This window comes from Erpetoichthys calabaricus, chromosome 3 (assembly GCF_900747795.2).
Source record: "Erpetoichthys calabaricus chromosome 3, fErpCal1.3, whole genome shotgun sequence".
In the NCBI taxonomy this organism is placed as follows: domain Eukaryota; kingdom Metazoa; phylum Chordata; class Cladistia; order Polypteriformes; family Polypteridae; genus Erpetoichthys; species Erpetoichthys calabaricus.
This window is the reverse complement of record NC_041396.2, coordinates 175,136,394-175,153,144: the sequence shown is the minus strand read 5'-3', so window position 1 is coordinate 175,153,144 and position 16,751 is coordinate 175,136,394. Positions and strand designations below refer to the sequence as shown.

General features: G+C 36.9%; 1 protein-coding gene across 2 annotated transcripts in view; it reads left to right on the top strand.

Annotated features, from left to right (window-relative positions):
- mdn1 (midasin AAA ATPase 1) overlaps window positions 1-16,751 on the top strand; it is a 306,186-nt gene that overhangs the window by 94,231 nt on the left and 195,204 nt on the right. For both annotated transcript variants that reach the window (XM_028791087.2, XM_051925449.1), the window contains exons 32-34: window positions 3,634-3,772; window positions 4,410-4,539; window positions 9,453-9,686. In XM_028791087.2, the coding sequence (XP_028646920.2) occupies window positions 3,634-3,772; window positions 4,410-4,539; window positions 9,453-9,686 (503 nt within the window). The remainder of the gene's footprint in view (window positions 1-3,633; window positions 3,773-4,409; window positions 4,540-9,452; window positions 9,687-16,751) is intronic.

Below are 16,751 nucleotides of genomic sequence, written 5' to 3'. Positions count from 1 at the left end.
AACATATGGTTTCTACTTTGCGGATTTTCTTATTTCGCGGGTGGCTCTGGAACGCAACCCCCGTGATGGAGGAGGGATTACTGTATACTACAACAAATCACTAAAATATCTGGTCAAATTCTCAGTGAGTATAATGAAGAAAATAAGATGGGGCTCATATACTTTGGCACAGAATTCTTAATTTGCATTTAATGGAGTAATAATATCTTGTGTATTTTAATCAGTTATATCTTAGTCTTAAATAAAGCGTTTGTTAATTTTTCTTTTTTTCAAAGACTGAAGTAATTTATTAAATCTTGTTACTTTATATTGTACTATGGGGTTACCCCCTGCTTGCTTTGCTTGCCAACCCCCCTTTTCTGCACTATGTGCCAGCCACTTCACTTCTCTGCCGCTCGTGTTGTAGAGAAGGTGGCGGAACACACCCCAAGAAGATGCGGTTGCTCCTCTGAAAGGCCCTCTTAAACGGTGACACAATGGGAAACAAATTTTTTTTTTTTTTACTTCCTCTTTGCTCGATCAGCTGCTGGCTTGCTACTGCTGCTGTGCCGCGTGATCTGCATCTCGTGTGGCACTTCGAACATTTAAAAGCCTGTACAGCAGCTGTCTTTGTCATCTACTCTTTGTGTTTTATTTCCAGCCCCGGGCTTGGTTAAATCTCTTGGCACAAATTCTGATCTCGTGGGGATGTGAGTTCTTGATGTTTTTTAGGTTATAATTTAAAAACGGAATAAGAATCTGAAAATCTAACATTACATTAAAGTTCGATAAATTCTGAAAAGAATGATACCAGACATATATATGTAGGTTTTAAAATAAGCGTGATATAAAACGTAACATAGAAAGTCACATAAAATCATTGCACAAAATCATTTCACTTTTAGGTATGTATATGTGTGTGTATATATATGAATGTATGTAATGAACTATTAAAGTAGTTTAAATGGTTCCTCTGATTCCTTATCTTAAAAAAAAAAAAAAAGTGAAATTTAAAGATGAGATTGCGTTGTCACTTTTTTACTTCACATTTCATTTCATGACTAGGGGGCTTTGCCCCCTGCTCGCTTCGCTCGCCAACCCCCGTGTTTGGTTAATTGGATATACAATTTTACATGTTTTTTTTTTTGTAATTGTTTCAATTTCATTATTTTCACTTTTACTTTAAAGCTTCATTAAAAACAATATTTTTTGGAGACACATTGTGACAACGCAACGTATAAGTGCCTGTGAGTGAATATATTCTCATAACATATGGTCCATTATTGTGTAAATCCACGTTTTGTCCTTTGAATGATGCGAATGCGAAAAGACTTTGTTGTCTACTCTTTTTTTCAGACCTCAGTTTGTCCTGGTATGTTTTTAATTACACCTGGTTCTGATGATTAATAACCTTTTGTTTGCGGTAATGCAATCTTTTCTATCTTTTCTTTGATACTGTAGTGACTGACATGATAGAGTGTCACAAAAGGTTTACCTGAAAAATCGCTGACTTCCTAACCCCATACACAACTTTCTAGCACCCTTTCCAACGCCCCCTCTTACCGCATGAAATCAATACCTCGCTATCAGTCCTCCGTGCTGTACTCAGCCTTCCCTCAATCGGACGTAATAGTCACTTAAAACTAAAAAGCCCTCAACCTGGGTGCGACACTACAATGCTGTCGAATTTTACTGCTGTCATATTCTGTACCTTTGTCTGCATGTGTATTGTGCCATCGTTTGTTTGAGCCTTTGAAATTCCACTGCTTTCATAATCTCTTATCTGCCTTTTTTTTCTCTCCAATGCCTTTGGGTGTCTATTCTCCGTATTGTCCTTGTACGCTTTCTATGCGCTGAGAGCACATGATTTGTGTGTACCATGTGCTTTTACACGATTGATTTTTATATATATTTTTTGGAATTGTTTCAGTTTCATTATTTTCACTTTTAATATAAAGCATCATTAAAAACAATATGTTTTGGAGACATATTGTGACAACGCAAAGTATAAGTGCTCGTGAGTGAATATTGTTTCTGTGTCTGTAATAAATAATCCGAGTTTTTCTGTTTGTCCCTGTGATTTATTGATTGTCATAGCAAAAGCTATTCTCATGGTAACTGTAAACATTTTACTACGAATGGCATATCACGATCTCCTTTGGTGTGTAATGGTACTCGCGGAATATATACACTACCTTTCTTTTTGCCTGTTACAATTTGCATCGCTTCTACGAGATCATCAATATACACCCGTCCGAATTGTGTACTCTTTGAAATTCAAGTTGTCGTTCCTTTAACTGTTGTGGGACCACAGATTCTCATAGCATATGGTCAATTATTGTGTAAATCCACGTTTTGTCCATTGAAGGATGCGAATGCGAAAAGACTTTGTTGTCTATTCTTTTTCTCAGACCTCAATTTGTCCCGGTATTTTTTTCAATCACACCTGGTTCTGATGATTAATCACCTTTTGTTTGCGGTAATGCAATCGTTTCTATCTTTTCTTTGATACTGTAGTGACTGACATGATAAAGTGTCACAAAAGTTTTACCTGAACAATCGCCGGCTTCCTAACCCCAAACACAACTTTCTAGCACCCTCTCCAGCGCCCCCCCTTACTGCATGAAATCAATACCCTGCTATCAGTCCTTCATGCTGTACTCCGCGTTTCCTCAATCGGACCTAACAGTCACTTAAAACCAAAAAGCCTTCAACCTGGGTGGGACGCTACAATACTGTTGAATTTACTGCTGTCATATTCTGTACCTTTGTCTGCATGTGTATCGCGCCATCGTTTGTTTGAGCCTTTCAAATTCCACTGCTTTCATAATCTCTTATCTGCCTTTTTTTTCTCTCAAATGCCTTTGGGTGTCTATTCTCCGTATTGTCCTTATATGCTTCCTATGTGCTGAGAGCACATGATTTGTGTGTACTGTGTGCTTTTATACGATTGATTTTTTTTTGATCAGTGTGCTCTTATATATTCTGTACTATCTTTGTGGACCTTTGCGGACCCCGTAGTGTCTTACGTTTGACTCTGGGGTGTAGTGCAGAATCCTCTTTTCTGTGTGGCTGTGTCGTTAATCGTTAGCCATGGGCGCGTTGTTTATCCAGGCGGGCTCGTGTTTGTATATCCGTCAGTCGAGCTTGTTCGTTTTGAACCCGTGCCTGCTTTGCTTCCGCTGTTTCAGACGCGTGTCGTTGGCGCCTGCGTTCATTGATTTTATCCAGGTGGGCTCGTGTGTGTATCGTTGAGCTGTATTGTGTTTGAATTTGGTGTAAAGCGTTCAGCGGTTTGTACAATCCCAAGCAGCACATTATTCCTAACTTCACTCCGCAGTAGTGCCACTCACAATATGGCAATTGTTTTATTTGCTATTTCCGTTAGTTGAGCTGTACGCGCCTGTGCAGTACGTCTCATGGTCCCATCGCCATGTCCCTGCGTCCATGCCATCCGGTTTACCATTCTCGGTTAGTAATATGGATATTGCTGAGAAGACCTCATCAGTTCTTTCAGTCTGCAGAATTTCTACTACCTGTACTTGTACATTTGCTAAACAATGACTTAATCTTACATGTTAAGTTCTTTCCACATTTAGAGGTGGCCATTTAGGAATGCTTTCTGTTAAAGATTTATGCTTCTTTGTTAACTAGCATCCTTGAGCCAGAAAGAATGTTGGTGTTAGCTGAAAAAGGCAGTGGAGACACAGATGATGTGGAGTTTATAACGGCTAGTAAAAAATTTCGAATCCTTGCCACAATGAATCCTGGGGGAGATTTTGGTAAAAAGGAGGTATGTATCTACATTTATGTTAAAAACATATTTACTCCTAATTTTAAGATTGATTTTCTCTGAGCATTAACAATAAGGAACCAAAGCTTTTATTTGAAAGAAATGTTCAAATTTATCATTTTATAAGTCACTTAGATTAATAAATTGCTTATTGTACTAAAATATTCCATGTGATTGTTGAATAAATGGGTTACCATCATGGCTTTCACCTTTGTGCTTTTTATTACTTAGTGTAAACATTTACTTATTAGACTGCAGGTTTTTGGGGCTACTTTAAAGTGCACTGCAGCCTGTGTGCATGTGGGTCTGTGTCTATATGTGCCACATCTGCTGGAAAAAATAAGTCAAAATCACTCCTAATCTGTATGCAGAGATGTTATATACTTACTCCATATATCCACTAAAGGTGGCTCTATGAAATATTATTAAATTGTTGGGATTGAATAATTATACATATGGCATATTTCTTTTTTTCTTTGTTTCATAAAATCAGTTTATGTATGATTTTTTTTCCTAAAATATATTGCAGTGTACATTTTATAAAATGTTAAAACTTGACCATGTAACTCAATTCTACATCTGATATGAGTAACATTTTAAACATGTGTTGTATTTTTTTTTTTTTTTTTTTTTTAAGTTGTCACCAGCCCTGAGGAATAGATTTACGGAGATTTGGTGCCCACAGAGTAATAGTCGAGCTGATTTACTCAGCATTATTCAGCATAATCTTAATCCTGGGCTGTCATTAGATGGAGCTGATCTCAAAGGTCTGGTCTGGCATATTTGTTTTCTTTTTATAATACTATTTCTTTTTTTTGGTATTTGGTGCACCATATTAATCCCTGAGATTAAATTTCATGCTTTGTTTTCTTCTACTAATGTACCATGACACTTTATTCTGTATTATAGTTAATAATTGTGCTAAAATATTTATTGGTAAAATGAATGCTCGCCGCATGGTATATTTATTTTATTAGTTAATTTATCTTAGATTATTTATTTATTTTTTTGGTAATGGGCTGAATATGCATGCCAGTCCTCTTTATCCCTGGCCAGAGTTTCCAATTCCTTCATGCTCATTTGAGAGACACAACTATTCTACTGAGAGCAGTTTTATTCTTTTAAATCCATGTCCAATGCTGTTGACCAGAGGTTGGGATTAGCTGATTGGCAGATTGAGTTATTAATTTGATGCAGCACCACACTGCTGCTCCTGTCTTGCTAATCTGTTGCTTAGTCTCATTCTTTCATTAATGTACAAGGTCTTTGGATGTACACATTTTTAAAGTTGTGCAACAGCAAAGTTTACAGAGGAACAAACATAAACTCGTGCCATTATTTCTCCTATGCTCAGATGAGAGACAGGATATTTAATGTTAAATGTAAACCTGAGGTCAGACATCAGAGAAATCTGATGTTGAGAAAGTGAAGGACCCAGTTGTAGCAATAAAAGATGCTTCCCTCCATAAGAATTCCTGGCTGGCACCAGTATAAACACCAAATGGAAGAGGTATAGAAATTCCTTGTTTCAAACAGCTAATGAAACATTGGGTGTTTTTAAAAAAAAAAAAAAAAAAAAAGAATCAAACAATAACAGAGTTTGATAAAGTGTAACATAGTGACACTCAAATAACAAAGCATTTAAGAGCCTGCTGCAGAGGACACACACATACACTAGAATGAGTTGAGGAATATTTTAGAAGAAGAGGAGAGGAAAAAGAGTCCGCAAGAGAAAGCAAAGATACAGGGATAATAAGGAACTGGAAGAAATAGAGGAACACAGAAATAGAAGCAACAGTAGAGTACTTCCTGAAGATTCATAAGGGCTGGAAACAATTTAAACCAAGAACAAGTAAATGTAGGCACAAGATTGGATCTGTAATCTAGGTGGAGAAGACACTGACAAACCTGATAAGTGATGCAAGAAAAGAGACAATAGAAATCAACAGGGGGAATGAGGAGGGAGACAACTTAGAACTCCTAAATGGTGCAGAAATAATGGTGGAAATAGAAGAATTGAAAAATAAGTAAGTACTGGGATTTGTCTGTTGCCTGAACGTTTTAAGTGAGGAGCATACAACTTCCTGCAAGAGCTACAGAAAAATAATCCTGATTGGTGGTAACTACTTCCAGGAGGATGAAAAAACTATCATCCAAGTGCATACAAACTGCCAAACAAAGTCTAATAATCTGTTCCCAAAACTTTCTCCCAGTTGGACAATATGTGATCACCAATGCAGGTTGTATTGAATTAGGTCCATTGTGGCTCAGTGATAGAAATTCAGGGAAGTTGTTACTCTTGATTGAGCTAACAATCACAGATGTACAGTGAAATAAATGCTTAAAACAAGGAGACACACCATACCATATCAAGGTTATACAAAACCCCTATTACGCCAATCCTGACATATAGCTCAGGAGCCTGGACCATTTATTGGATAGGCGAACAACAGACTTGGAGGCACAGAACCTATATGGTCTATGTAAGGAATCTGTTATGCTAGGGTAATTACAACTAGGCAGGCTGCATTGGGCTGGTCATTTATCTTGGTGAAGTGACAATGACATGCCTAACCTCTTGCTGGAACACCTGAATGGATCCAGGTGACTAGGGAGGCTCCTGCTTCATTGGATGGGATGGCATGATAGAAGATGTCAGATGCTTGTTCAGCATGCAGAACGGGGGGTGGGGGGTGGTGTAAGAGTGGTAGATATTCAATAAAGTGGTAACGAGCACTCATTAGACCAGGAGGCCAGGACTTACTACCAGATTATAGTGCCTGTGAAAGTGGGGCAATTGGCTCAGTTTTTGCATTCAGATAGCAGGTCACTCTTTTGTGAATGGAAACTATCGCATGGACCTGGACTTGCAGTTTCTCACCTCTCTTTTGATGCTTAAATGCAGCTTACTGCAATCCTAACCAGAAATCAGGGCAGCCCTTAAATTAATTTTATACTGTGGTCAAACTTTGATTGGTATCAGCAAAAATAATGGGAAATGAGAAATACTGACATAGGGATTTTTAAAGAATCTTAATTGGATTCGCCTAAAGTTAAAAATTTTGCATGCATTTCTTGCCCTGTAATTACAGTAACTGAATGGAAAGCAGCAGTGTCTCCAGAAACTAATACTACCGCTGCGCATTCAATACAATAATATGGGGTCCAAGTACACTATTTGGTTCATAGATGCAATTTCCTTTCACCACTCACTCAATTTGATAATCATGACATGAACATTATACTGGACATCAATGTATTAGTATCTGCTCAATTTTTTTTTAATCATTTTTACACCTTCCAAAGTATAAAATTGTTTTTCAGGGTCCTTTGTGTCCTGGAGATTTATATTTTTTCTTATATTTTGAAGCACTTTTGTGTCGTCATTTTTGATTTATTACCAATTAAACTTAGATATACTTAATTGATAGTTTCTTGATAACTTTTGTCATGTACAGTACATATTTACTTTTTTGCAGTTTTACAGAAACTCCCATGGATATTTCTCAGATTGCTTTTGTTTCATCTTATTGTTTCTCAACATTTATTTATTTATATAGCACATTTACATGAAACATTGTAGCTCAAAGTGTGTTACAAGATGAGAAAGAGAAAGTTGCAAGAAAAGAAAAATAAGATTATCCAATAATAATAAAGAATAAGTAAAAACAAAACAAGGTAAGGTCAGATGGCTGGGAGGACAAAATAAATCCAGATAAGATGGAGGGCGGAGCAAATGGGGGGGGGGGGGGGGAACCTGCAGGGGTTCCAAAGCCAAAAGACTGCCCAGTCCCCACTGGGCATTCTACCTCATATAAATGTTTCTGAATCAAACCTCTTGGTTTTCATGCATCACGTGATAGGATTTGATGAAGTTGGTCTTGTAGACAGTTGAGACACCCGCCTTCATTCCATCATCTCAGGGGGCTGCGTGGTGGTTTCATCAGGTGGTGCAGATTCCCACCGCAGAAGAACTGGAAAAGACCAAAGAAAATAGTGGAGATTGTTGAGGATTCCTGACGAATATGATAATTCTATACCCATATAGTTTATTAGGAATACAAATGAAATGTAGCTTCAAAAAAAGCCATATTAAAATATGCCGTTTTTCAAAATGTTCCACAGTGTTAGCCTGGCGAATTCCTTTGGCTGAAGTATTCCAGATTTTAGGTGCATAACAGCAAAAGCCTGCCTCGTCACTTTTAAACTTGGCTCTTGGAATTAAAAGCAGACTTCAATTTGAAGATTTATGGTTATGACTTGGAGTGTAGGGGGATAGGCATTCCAAAATATAGGATGGAGCAAGATTATTAAAGCCTTTATCAACCATTCTGCAGTGACATGGGTAACCAATGTAATGATGCTAAAACTGGTGAGATGTGCTCAAATTTTCTTTTTCTAGATAATATTCTGGCTGCTGCATTCTGCACTAATTACAACCGATGAATGTCTTTCTTAGATAGTCCTGTTATAAGTGCATTACAGTAATCTAGTCAACTAAAAACAAAACTGAATTTTTCAACATCTTGTTAAGCTGTAAGAGGTCTAACTTTTTTGCTGTATTCCTTAAGTGAAAGAATGCAGTCCCAGTAATCTGGTTAATATGTGATTTAAAGTTCATAGTCAATACTTACTCCTTAATCCTTTACCTCCACCTTGATTTTTAAACCTAAGGACCTAAGGCTTTAAAAAAAGCCTGTTGGTACTGGATTAAGGACACGGGTGAAGGGTTTCAGCTGAGAAATTATTTTACTTTGTTCAGGTCAATCTATTCCATTGAAAGAATTGAAATTGCTTAAAATGGCATGCTGGTAATTTATTTGGATTAACTTTGGGGAATGTACTATAATTTCAAATATTTATTTTGTGTGTAAAAAATACAGCAAAAGCTTCAAGTTTCACTAGTAGATTTTAGGAGGCATTCTACTGAGTAAGCTGGGTTTAAAAGGTGATCAATAGTTGAAAATAAAACTCTTGGATTACTAGCATTATCATTTATAATTATAAATAATTACAATTTTCATCATCTCATTGTTTAAATAAGTAAAGTTATATGTAAATGGTGTACTTTTATCACCTACTTTAAATTCAATAGTTCTCTACGTATTCATGTATCAGATAATGTGTTTTTAAATAAAAACTGGTTTTGGCTTAATTTGTGAGCTATTTATTTTTTTGTTCCTCACATGTGTATAGTAGTCTGCTTCTTCTGGATATCAATATTTATGTTCTTGGCATCCTTTATGGGATACCACCTAAGTAAATAATAGTTAAAGAATTTGACTTATGGCATAGTTGTGCCTGTTATAGTACGGCTAGACCTTACAGTGACCAAGGTATTTGCTGTGCTGTAGTACTTTGAAAATATTACTTTTATCATTACTTTAAGTGGTACCATAAATAAAAGAAGAATAAATGTACATACACATCATAGATGAGACGGTGAATTTTTATCTTTGTACTTAATGGTAAATTATTTCCTTAATACACATAGTTTTCAAATATAAATTAGAAGCTGAAATCATTTGTTTCTGCTAGTAAGTCACAAATGCACTTTCTTCATATAATATATTCTGAATTCAAAAAATGGCCAACGAGTATTTAATATGTATATTAAACATTGTTTTCTTAGAATTTTGGTAATATTCTGCCTAAATGATAACTGAATTTCTTTGTCCAGGTAAAGACATCGCTGAGCTCATGCTTGATTTTATTGACTGGCTAACTAATCAAGAGTTTGGACACCAATCAATCCTCACTGTGCGTGATATTCTATCATGGATTAATTTCCAGAACTTAATGGTTAAAGGTGACACTGTGAAAAGTTTTGAAGCACATCAACATTTCTACCTTGATCCAGTTACAGCTTTTGTACATGGTGCTTGTTTGGTTTTTATTGATGGCATTGGTTCAGGTAAGTGAAGTAGCAGAAAATATTTATGTTCCTTAATGCCTAGCCAACTTTATTACTTTAACACCGCATTCATTTTTTTAATATGTTGTACTTATATTATTGTCAAAGTTTTAATAGTTTTTTTACCTTAGTGGTATTATGACACCATTGTTGTTCATAGTAAAATGGATTGTGCTGCTCAGTAATTTAATGATATACAGGCCAAACTCTTAAAATTGTGGAATTATTGTGAGATCTATAGTGTCTCTCGTATCCTTTGTTTTTAATGAGTGCTTTCTGGTTACTAGAAGATTTTTTTTGGGTTTGCCTGGAATCTCATTCATAATGGCTCTTGAGCGTAGCTGGTAAACCTACTGTATATCAGTACAGTATATTTTATAAGACTGTAAGAGAGCCAGCCATGCTCTGGGACCAACCTGCTTTGTGGTTTATATTAATCTGTATACACAAAAACTGTGATAGTAGCTTAGCTGCTACCGTATTGTTTTACTTTAACAATAATGTTCTTTTATGTTTGTCATTTATATAGTATTCTTAGAAATCATTTTTAATAGTTTCACTGTTTGTAAGCATAATGTAATCAGACATCAGTGAAACCCATAATAAATCAAAACTACCGCTTTTAATCATTCAGATATTCAAAGTGATTGTTGTTTAGGAACTTACATATGATACAAATTATTGTATCTGTGTGCTGCATCTTGTGGAGAAATCATTTTCAAAGACCACCTGCTTTACAGTTGCATTTTTTTACAGAAGGATAAGCAGCTGGTGCAGGTTTACAAAGACTACTGTTAAATCTTGATCAACTTAAATGTTCTTCCATATTTTATTTAGAAGATGCATTGCTCATTGTGTTAAGTATGAGTCCACAGATACTGGCACTAGGCATTATTACAGGCCCATTGACCAATAAAAGTCAGATAAGTGTCCCCACTTTCCTGGGCCAGATAGGTTTAACCCTGAGATGAAGTGAAAAACGTAAAATACAGGCTACACAGTGCAACAAGTTGTGGCTTAATGGATAAATGGTTTTCTGCTTTGTTATATAATATTGATGTCTGTGCTACTAGGGGTGAGGCTATTAATTTAAGTTAATTCCCTGCCCCTCAAAGTTTTAATGAAGTGATTAGACCTAGAGTTGGTCGCCAGCAGTGTTACTTGCCACTGTGTCTAGACCTGTGGAGACAAGAGGAGAAGAAAATCATACTTGGAGCCAAAAGCTAGACAGCCCCTTTGCTGTATTTTTTAAGAACTGGGCGCAAACAGATGCCTCACTGCCTTTACTTGTGCTCATAATTGTGCAGCTCTTTTCAGTCGTTAATTTTAGAGCTTTCCATCAGTGAGTGAGCACTAAATTTGCTTCCACATTGTACACCATCACACCTCAGCTTCCTTCTTTGCTCTTGTTTGCACTCTGTACTATCATGCTCTTACCCTCAAACTACTCAAGTTCATTACTGGCTTGGTCTACTCTCGCACTTTAATATTAACAAACACATATATAGATATATACATACACACAGACCCAGACCACTTAAGTACAACATGAATGACGCATGCACAACAAGCCACTCCCTAGAACTTCAAGAGACGTACTTATCATTGGCACGTACAATATCTTGAACATACTGTATCTTGGACCTAAATATTAGTATTCTGGTGTGCCACATCTGTAGTTTTTTTAAATAGATGCATAGATTTTCATTATATTTTGCTCAGACAAACAAGATGAACTTAATTGAAAATGCCAGTAGTATATCACCTTAAAACATCTGTTTTTATGGTTTGCCTCAGGCTGTGTTGATTATCTTATCACTTGGAAACAGAACTTCAATAGCCACCCAATTAAAGGTGTGTAATGTACCATGACACGAAGCTCAAGTCTCTAAGCTCATGTCATGAAGAAGCCCCATATCACACGTCACAAACACATGGAATTTTAATATTAATATAGCTTTTCCAAAAAAGAAAAAGGAAGGGAGACAACAGACATCCGAAGAGGGCGAAGGTCAGAAAAGGATGCCGTTTCATCTAAACCTCAGATGATGTAACTAATTAATTTCGCCAATTGCTGAATCAAAAGCCACCCCCCAGCTCATCTTCCAATCTTTGACATTCCTTGTAAGCTTTTTCTAAAGACCATATGGATATCCAGTCTATGCCCTGTATATTTTCTTTTATACTTTCTTCTGCAGTTATTATTCTTTAATAAATACCACATTGCATTTCAATTTGTATACTTTGCCTTTATATCTAGAGTAATTGAAATAATAGATTGAATATTAAGACACCTATATGGGTAATAGCCACATTACTTGGCCATAGGGTTTATCAAGGCTAAGAGGTCACCCCTTGAAATAAAAGTGTGGTTAAAGCAGGGCATGTTGTTTAGTTGCTAAGTGGCATAACCAAAGAGTTGCGTTTTTCATTGCGTCATGGTGACACCCGTATGTTTGCTGGTGCTGGTGATAGTAAGTATTGAGTAGAATATTGTGAGACATATTACAGCTCCATTGTCTATTTAAGGATATTTATATAAGTAAAGACTTCTGTAGAATATTGTGAAACTTATTCCCCATTGTCCATTTATGGATGTCTATATGTGAATGTTTGGGGGTTCTAAGTAGAATATTGTGGAGTAACTGACAATTAGGCTTTCACCTGAGACTTTGTCTGCATGATCTCTGTGTGTATGTGTGTATGTATGTGTGATAATCTTAAGGTGCGAGAGTAGACCAACCTAGCAATGGACTTGGGAAGTCCTACAGGAATCCAGGATAATACTGGACAGTTATTTTGGTATCCAGGAATATATTTAAACATACAAAGGCTTAATATCCTCGGCAATAGGCCATGTATCAATCAATGATGTCTTACTTTACTGTTTCTTCTTTTGAATGGGACTCCCCTCCTCAGCCTGGTAAAAATTGCAGATCAGAGTGTATGCCAAGCTTCCTACTTCTCCAGGGGCTCTTAATATTTACTTTATTACTTCAGTCTAGTGCTGGGTGGTATACCGGTTCATACCGAAAACTGTTTATTTTTTTTATGATATGGATTTTTCTTATACCGCAACACCGGTTTAAATTGCCTAAACGACGTTCGGAACGTGGCGCAGTGGGAAACTGTTCAAGTGGGGACCTTTTTCACTGCTACACCGCTAAACACAGATTTGTTGCACTAGGACTCTTTTTCACTGCTACACCACCAAATAGGTAGCGGCTGGTAGCATAGGTATTGCGCGGTGAAAATGGACAGAGAACATTCCGAAACTGAAGCCGACGATAAAGTTGAACATGATGAACAGAAGAACTTTTGCCGAAAAAAAGGAGTCACGTCCGTCGCCTGGAGATACTTTAGTTTAAAAAGGTCAGATGTGTAAATACTGTTTCTATACTACTGGATAATACTGCAAACCAAGTTGTACTTGTTTTATTTGTTTTCAATACAGTGTAATGTACCTGGGTACTGTGTAATAGTGTGACGACATGTTGAATTTATTCTCGACATTTCTACTTTATTCTCGCCGTTTATGTCAAGATTAAAGTCGACATGTTGACTTTATTCTCGTAATTTGTCATTAAAGTAGATTTACTAGATTTTCTCAAACCCCGTCATAAGTTATATAGCACATTAAATGCTTTGTGTTAAGTGATTCTTAAACTGACTTCTTCTTGCACTAAGAGGAGGCGCCGGCAGCGATCGCCGCACAGAATACATTCACTTCATGATCTTCCTGCTCTCTGAACATTTAGAATGCTAAGATAAATACTTAATATCATTTTCATGGTGAAATGCATTAAAGCATGCATTAATCTTAAGGGGGCACGGCGGCTTGCCTGCCTTGCATTTGCATGTTTTTCTGGTGGGTTTACTTGGCGTGCTTCAGTTTCCTTTCAAAGTCATGTAGGATGTGGGGTTTTGTTGTGCTATATTGACCCTGCTAGTGTATGTTTTGCTTGTATTCATCCTGCGATGTGCTGGCAACTCGTTCAGAGATGGGCGCAACTCTGAATGGATGGCATAATTAAACATGTATAACGAAGATATTTTTAAAGTTCTGAACACTCCGTGGGCTAAGTTTATAACTAGTTTTAATTTCACAAAGACTTATATCGTGTGGTGATTGGTTATGTGGTGAAAGAAAAAGGAAGGATAGGAACTGGGGTTTTGGTACGTCAGATAGAGACAGCATGCATGCAATAAAGAGAGCCCGCTCAGAAGAACATGCATTGAATTCTGTGTTTGTGTCTCCGACCAGCAGATCACAAACCCAACATTTACACAATATTTAAGTTAAACCTGTGCGATAGCTATTCATACATCCAGTTTTTTGGAGCCTCGTCACACCTGCCATAAAGTTCTCTACACTGAACATACACCTAGGGACCCCTTACTGCGAGGGAGCAGCACTACTGCCTCACTACCGTGCATGTGTAATACCTGCTTTAATGCATTTCATCATGAAAGTGATATCAAGTATTTATCTTAGCATTCTAAATTTTCAGAAAGCAGGAATATCATGAAGTGAATGGATTCTGTATGGTGATCGCTGTCTTCTCTTAGTGCGGAGGAAGTCAGTTTAAGAAGCGTAGTGATTAACCACTGGGTCGGGGAACGTAACACAAAGCATTTAATGTGCTGCATTAATTTATGATGGGGTAAATTAAGTAATTGATTAAACATTGATTTTAGGAAGAAGTTTAGTTTACGACGTTCTACTTTAATTATGAAGTAAACTATGAGAATAAAGTGGAAATGTCGACTTTAATCTCGATATAAACTGCGAGAATAAAGTGGAAATGTTGACTTTGTTCTCGACATATAGTTTGTTTTTTTCTTCCCAGTATAGCTTAGCTTGAAGCAAGGTCCATATTAAAGCAGTTTGCCTAAATGATGGTTCAGTTGGTAAAGATGTCATCACCAAGTTGCACTTGTTTTATTTTATTTTAATTTGGTGAATACTGTGTAATGCACCTGGACTTGAAGTCTTGAAGTAATAGTGCAACTGTCAGTAATAATACTATTGTTTATTTTATTATTATTTATTAGTTTAAATATTATGCAGTTTAATGATGATAAAGTTGTTTAAAAAGTCACTTTAACGTGTCAGTGAACAGAGATTGTTAACATTAACAGAAAGTGTAGTTGGTTTACAAAAAATATTTACTATTTATTCCTTTTCTAAGACATATTCGGTGCAATACAATTTTTGACAAGCACTTCTGGATATTTTACTAAGTCTAAATGCCTCTTTGTATGGTTGAAAATATGTTGTCAAAATTATAGCTTGTTTTTGCAAAATTTGTTCAATAAAAAGGTTCTACATTTTGACTGCATCTGTCATGCAATGTGATACCTTCTCCATTAGTGCCACCCCCTTGAAAACTATCACTTTATGGGGCAGTGCAAAACTGTATTAATACTTGTGTGCACATTAAAATGTTTTTTTTGTACAACGTACAATACTGTTGACAGTGAAATAGGTTATTCTTAGCCAGTAATTGCAGTGGAAAATGTGGTTAACATCCACTCATGCATTGGGGGAAAAAAATCCCGTCGAATACCGTGAAACCGGGAAAATTTAGAAAAATACCGTGATATAGAATTTTGGTCATACCGCCCACCCCTACTTCAGTCACTCTAAATATAAACACAAAGTATAGAGGCTTAAAAGCAACATATTTATTAACCTCCTTAGCATTAGACGTGAATGTTACTTGGGCTCTTAAAACCATGCCAAGAGTCACTCTGGCAACTGTACAGATGCGTCTTGTGTAAGCGTTAGAACCGACAATCTCTCGGGCTGTAAAAGTGCTGTCAGCGTAAGTCTCAAGCACTATTCTGGCAACGTTATAAGCGGGTCTTGATTAAGCATTACGTTCAAGCATCACATGGGCAAAGGGTGTTGGTGCATCTCTCACCTGTAAGTGTGATTAGTAATCCCCTCCATAATAATAGCGTCTCATAAGAAACGTTTTTCAGCAGTCCAGGTGGTGCACGCTCTTGCTGATACTTGTTGAGAAAGTGAATCTGTCCTCCGGTGGTGAAACTGAAACGGACAGTGAGCCCAAAATTGATTCTGATGAATCCAAAAGTGACCCTCGCGTCTGGCTGTCTGTTGACCCTGCTACAAATAAACCAGCACCGCTTCATTTTGATTTTGTCGGGCAGCCAGGAGTAAAAGTGGGCATTGACAGCCAAGATCCACTTTCTTACATGAAGTTATTCCTGGATGATAACGTGATCAACAAAATTGTTGTTGCAATGAATCATTACGCTGAACAGTGTTGGGCAAATAACTGTACACCTAAGCAGTTTTCCTTTTCTGAAAGATGGGAACCAATAACTGCTAATGATATCTGAGCCTTTTTAGGCTTATTGATATTTGAAGGACATGTAGTGAAGTCTGAGCACTGATGGTACTGGGCCAAGAACAAAATTTTGGCAACACCATTCTTTGGAGAAATTATGTCCAGGTGTAGGTTTTCACTAATTATTAAATAGCTGCACTTTACCAACAATGAAGACTTTGAGAATACCCATCCAGCACCCAAACTGGAAAAAAAATTTTTGTGAGATATACCAGGCTATTGTAGCAAAATTTTGCTGCATTTACATTCTGGACTGTGATGTTGGCAATGATGAAAGTCTTATGGCTTATAAGGGCAGACTGTCATGGATATACAGGACATTGCATCAAAAAGAGCAAGATTTGGCATAGTGTTTTACCAGCTTTGTGAATCTAAAATGTGATACATCTGGAATTCAGTTCTGTATACAGGAAAAGAGACGATGTTTGATCCGAAATACAATCAGTATTGCGGTGCTATGTCAATGGTGCTGACTTTGATAGAGGCTCTGCTGGATCAAGGTTACTGTGTAACCATGGACAATTTTTGTACTTCACCAGACCTGTTTGGCATCTTGCTTCAAAGAAAGACGGACACATTTGGAACTCTGCATCACAACCATCTAGGCATGCCTGAAGACTTTGGTAGAGCTAAATTACAACGAGGTGCACTATTAGCTTGGCAAAAGGGTGAAGTGCTTGTGCTGAAA